The sequence below is a fragment of the Taurulus bubalis genome (assembly GCF_910589615.1).
Source record: "Taurulus bubalis genome assembly, chromosome: 12".
NCBI classification, from domain to species: Eukaryota; Metazoa; Chordata; class Actinopteri; order Perciformes; family Cottidae; genus Taurulus; species Taurulus bubalis.
This window is the reverse complement of record NC_136600.1, coordinates 13,281,237-13,286,653: the sequence shown is the minus strand read 5'-3', so window position 1 is coordinate 13,286,653 and position 5,417 is coordinate 13,281,237. Positions and strand designations below refer to the sequence as shown.

The window sequence follows — 5,417 nt, the reverse complement described above, 5'->3', positions numbered from 1 at the left end:
GAAAGTACACAGCTCCTTCACTTGCTCAGTAATATGCTGACTGGCTCCAGGAGGGCTCATGAAAAATACTTCACACAGACGAGGTGACTTAAACTCATAATTGACAAAATTATAACCCCATAAGCAGAATATATCATTTGTACATTAGTCAGCTTTTTTCTTTTTTTCAAACAAAGATTTTCCTGGGTGTACTTTTAAACCAAATGTTTTTAATGCTGATATTGATGTCCTGTGATTCACAACAGATGGCCCTGACACCCCAGTGCTGACCAAGGACTCCCCGAAAGAGTGTGTCGGGGGAGGGGATGTGTTGGTGGGACAGACTGTGCGTCTCACCTGCTTGTCTGACTCGCTGCCCCCTGCCCTCTTCTCATGGCAACGTGACGGGCAGCCGGTCGCATCCGGTCAGCCGGACAGCGGGGTGTTCAGCCTTCAGACCTTCTCAACGGATGAGAGCGGTCGGTACGTCTGCACGGCCAGAAACGGCCTCACCGGTGGCACGTCGGTGCAAGGGATAGACTTGGCAATCGTAGGTGAGTTATGGTGGACGCCGACCTCTCTGTGACTGATAATAATGGCGGTTGGTTTTGGACTCTGTTCCTGAATCTGTCTTCACGACAGGAGAGAGACAGAAAGTATCCTGGGAGATTGATCTGGTGAGAATGTGGTCAAAGTCATTCAGTGACTTTCACACATACGCTCTCCTCCGTTTATTTCCATTTCTTTGTCTCTCGCTGCTATTACTTGATAATCCTTTTTAAGAATCTTCCCCTCCTCTGCTCTATTGTTTTTTCTTTTTCTCTTTTCGTCCTCTTGTCTGTCTGGGCTCCAGACTCATTATCGTTATTAATTCTCCCCCTTTGCCACCATTCTTTCTATTCCAGCCACATGTCTGGATGTAGGGGAAGTGGTGGGGATTGTGATCGGCTGTTTGCTGCTGATCCTACTCATTGTGCTCCTCATCGTGCTCATTGTTTTCCTCGCGCGAAGGAGGAGGGGTAAGTGTGCATGCGGTCCTGAACCTTTTGTTTGTCCACTATTTTATTGTACATCACGCTGAAATAAACACTCTGTAAAACACTTTTTGATGTTCTCTATTTCCAGGTATGCTTTACAGAATAGCTCAGCCATGTTTTATTGCACCACAGGGATTTATTTTGGTTATTTTTATTATTACAGCACAACAGAGACAAAGTGATACTTCCGTGCTTGTGCCGAAGACCAACCCAAATCCCAGGCCGATAGTAAGCCACAGTAAAGTTTACAGATGATTCACCATTGATTTTGACTTCATCTTGTCCATGTGATGGTGCTAAAAGGCTTTTCCCAAATTAACCTTCTCATTTCATCTTTCTTGTGCTGTCTCTGCTCTCCCTCCCGTCATTTTTCATCTGCTCCCATTAAGCCTCCAGATCCACAACCTAATGGTGCAAGGGATTTGGGCCAAGGTCCCCATCCCCCCCTCTATCACTTGAACACACATACCCACAACCCTGACCGCTTATACGCAGCCCCGCATGAAAGTCGTGGCAACCCACAGCCGCTGCCGCTGAACGGGCTGGTTAACTCCAACACACACCAAAACAATGCCTCTCAGAATGGCAATTTATACCCACACAATGGTATTGACAACCGGGCTTTTACACACACCGACTCTCAGAATGCAAACGCACTCCCGAACGCACAGCAACAAAATCCCAACATTCTAATACAGACTGGCACTAACCAGGGTGGGGCCCAGCCGTCGGCAGTCCATGTCAGCCTCAACACGCTGCCACAAACTGCCCAGCAAAACAACAATGCACAAATACCCACCATTCATGTCAATCTTAACTCATACCCAAGCACTGGTCAACAGACTCAGGGAGACAACTCATTTCCACTTACCAATACAACCCAACAAAACGTGATGCAAACAGGGCAATCAAATCCCAGAATGCAAAGTGGGCAGTCCTATCCGAGTAACATAGAAGCAGGTCAACAAGATCAGCCTGGACCAGTCCCGACTGGATACACGCACTACAACAGTAAAAACAGTCCTCAGCGAAACGCCAACACGCAGACCTACCAGCAGGAGCCAGAGCCTCATCGCCGGTCTGATAGAAACTCATGGGATCTCCTCAGAGGGACACCAACGTACACTCCTCAGCGAAACACCAACACAGAGACCTACCAGCAGGAGCCAGAGCCTCATCGCCGGCCCGAGAGAAACTCTTGGGATCTTCTTAGAGGGACACCAGCTTATCCCAGCGGCACACCTCAAAGAGGACAGACATCACCTGAGTACACATCTGACTATACAGACTACACGACTCATCCTCCCATACAAGAGGCAAGAACGCCAAACCGATCCCAGCCTCGACATCAGAGCCAAACCACTTCCCGGAGCAGAGCTCCACCCAGACAAGATGCACCATTAGTGGACAGACGGACACGGAGCCGTTCAGCTGATCTTCGAGGCCCAAAAACTCGCAGTGTAACACAGCTTGAGGCTGAACACCACGCACAGAGAAGTGGCCACACACAAAGGGAGGGTGCTCAGCGAGACATCAGAGGTTCGTCTGGTAGCCAGATCGCCCCCAGGCAGGAAACCACACACAACAATAACCCCCGGGCACTGACTCTCATGAGCCAGCAGGCCTCTGTAGGCCGCTCTGCTCTGCCACAAGGACTGATGACACGTCAGGGCCCGACTGCACCGCGGGGTGGAGATTCAAGAGCTTTGGCTGATCCTAATCACCTTCCACAGGCACACATGGCCCAGCAACACAGAGCAGTGACGATCCAAACACCACCACAAGGCCCGGGCAAGCAGACGTATCCTGTCACAAATGGCGCCAATCAGCCTCGCCAAGGAGGCACTGCTCCAGTCCCACACTCCTCTGCCCAGCTTAATCCCAGGAACCTAACTCAGGCTGCACTTACAGCCCACACTGAGAGGGCTCAAACATTTCAGAATCGGAAACAACAGACCGCGGCTGCTCTGCTTCATCCCGGACCACAGGCACGTGTTCCTGCAGTTGCAGCTCAGCACGCACCGACTCCTCCTCCCGTTATCCCCCTCGCACAGTTCCAGGCCCTCCCCAGGAAGCAGCACAAATCCCCAGCGAGAGGTCCTCAGCCCCCCAGACCTCCTGTTAACATACCGGTGGCTCAACGACCCGTCCATCACCAACATCCTGGAAATGGCGCACACAGACATGCCCATGCCCGAGGCCACGGGCACCCCTCCCACTTCACCCCCCCACAGCAGGTGAGTGAGACACAGCATCGTGCTTTTGAAACTGCAGCCCACAGTAGCCATATGTTTATTGATATTACAGATTTCCAGCAAACGGTTCTCTCTCAGATGTGCACTTAAGACTGTCATATCATGTCACACTTCATGTCTATCCTTGTGCGTATGTGCAGTCCTGTCTCTAGCTCACCTCAACCTCAGCAGTTTGTGCTTTTGTCAGCAGTGTGAGTTTCTTGAGGGATGCTTGACGGCACTTGTAAATGGAGGTTGCATTTGTACGATTGTCTTCTTGGTGCCATAAAAATGTATTTAGTCTTGAGCGTTTGTGACACTGTGGCATTTTTTTAAAAGTAGCATTGTGTGTCTGAGGTTCTGTCTTTTCTTCTGCTTGACATGTTGGAAATGAAGGGCTTGTTGTGTCTTTCCAGCATCAGGCTCCCAGAGGGAGACCAAGATGATGACAGATGTCAGCAGACTACACTACAACTGTCTCGCATGCATCTACTGACACAAACAAACAGCTGACAGACGTGATCCAATATACCACCAAGCAAGACTGACTGCATAAGGGTCCGCTCTCAGAAACGATGCCATACCGACATTTTCTTTTTTTTTTATGAAAGAAATGAACATGTCTCCCATGGGGATGATACAAATGTAACCTTTTGGAATAGAGTCTTACAAATAAATTACAAATTATCTGAAGGAAGGAGGCTGAATGTACATACAATAAGTTACATGGTGATACTGGAGGATGTTTAGATAAAATGCTCCCCCATCAACAACCGCTCTCTCCAAACACACACTAGACCCACATGTATTGGACTACTTTGACTTCTGAAGCACTGGTCATGCGTCAAAGCCAGCTCAGCGTAGACACGTTCAGTGATCCATAGCTCTAGACCAAACTCACCTCCCATCATCCATTCATCATCAAAACTTAACAACACCACCTTGATAAAATGCACTTGAGCTGCTGGCATGAATATGTGTGCTTCATCTGTTAGCGGCAGACAGTAAGCGAGAAGGGAATTGGCCCCTGGGTGACGGTGACGATTATAGAGGAAGAAATTAGCCATAGTGGTGGTCTTTAATGTACATGGAGCTATTTATTTTGCGCCTTCTGTTTACCGATGCCTCTTATGACACTTCTCAATTAAGCAGATTTGCCTCAGTGGCGCGATGAAGTAATGCTCAGCTAACTATGAAGGGGTATCCCTCAAATGGATGGGTGCTTATTAATTAAATGCTTTAAATGACTTGGGAAAATAATCACACCCTCGCATGAATGAGGTCAGCACAAAGACTTGAGCGGCCACGCTTTCTGCTGAAAAAGCACAATGTAACAATTTACTGTCTGCACTGGGTCGCGGACGGCACATCTTTTATACAATGGGATGCCGGTATTACTTTTAACAATTATGTATTTATTGATTTATAATGTTTGTGCTTTATGTTAAACTTGCAATTGATTGTGATTGTTTAGGTTGCATCAATGGATGAATGCCATTATTATTGAATAAATGTTTATTTCATATGAAATTTCATGGATAAGAGGGGTTGTATTCTATATGTTAATTATTGTCAACAAATCCTGAATGAACTGTTCCTTCAAACAAGTGACATATCTCATTCCTCTGTGCCATAGAGCTCCATTGTTGTCTAATAAAACCACATCAGTGAGCTACACATTTGCTCTGGGTGACATGGTAAATTATTTCCATAAACACAAGCTCTGTAGTTTATTGGAGTCGATCGCACATACGCTATCCTGCTGCTATAAATTCACACCGGCACCAAATGTGTATTAATCCCTAGCTGAAAATAGTCCACAACGTATGCACTACTTACTGCTGTGAGAGTCACATTTTACGAAAAGCTAGTGTCCAGCTGTTGCAGGAAATGAGTTGGCCGTTTATGAAAACAAAACAATTTTTTTAAGATTGATATCTTAGCAATAAGTGGGCCGAGAACCACAAGCAGGGAAGGGATATCAAACGATGCATAGTTGTTTAAAAAATCAATATATATTTTTATGGAACTGACTATAATGCCCCATCCTTTTAAAGTCAAAAGACATAAACTTGAACATCCAAATTTGAAAACTGTTAATGAGCAAATACGCAGCACATCTGGTGGCTCCAACCAAACACATTCCCTTTATTGCCTTGAAAAATGG

At 46.8% G+C, this 5,417-nt stretch overlaps 1 protein-coding gene across 1 annotated transcript; it reads left to right on the top strand.

The window, feature by feature from the left end:
- Positions 1-871: 871 nt before the first annotated feature.
- LOC306745072 (uncharacterized protein) lies at positions 872-4,932 on the top strand. The gene is made up of 4 exons (XM_079227806.1): positions 872-998; positions 1,180-1,244; positions 1,406-3,253; positions 3,667-4,932. Exons 3-4 carry the CDS (start codon positions 1,910-1,912, stop codon positions 3,694-3,696), a joined length of 1,374 nt encoding a protein of 457 aa, XP_079083932.1. The 5' UTR covers positions 872-998; positions 1,180-1,244; positions 1,406-1,909; the 3' UTR covers positions 3,697-4,932.
- The last annotated feature ends 485 nt before the right edge of the window (positions 4,933-5,417 follow it).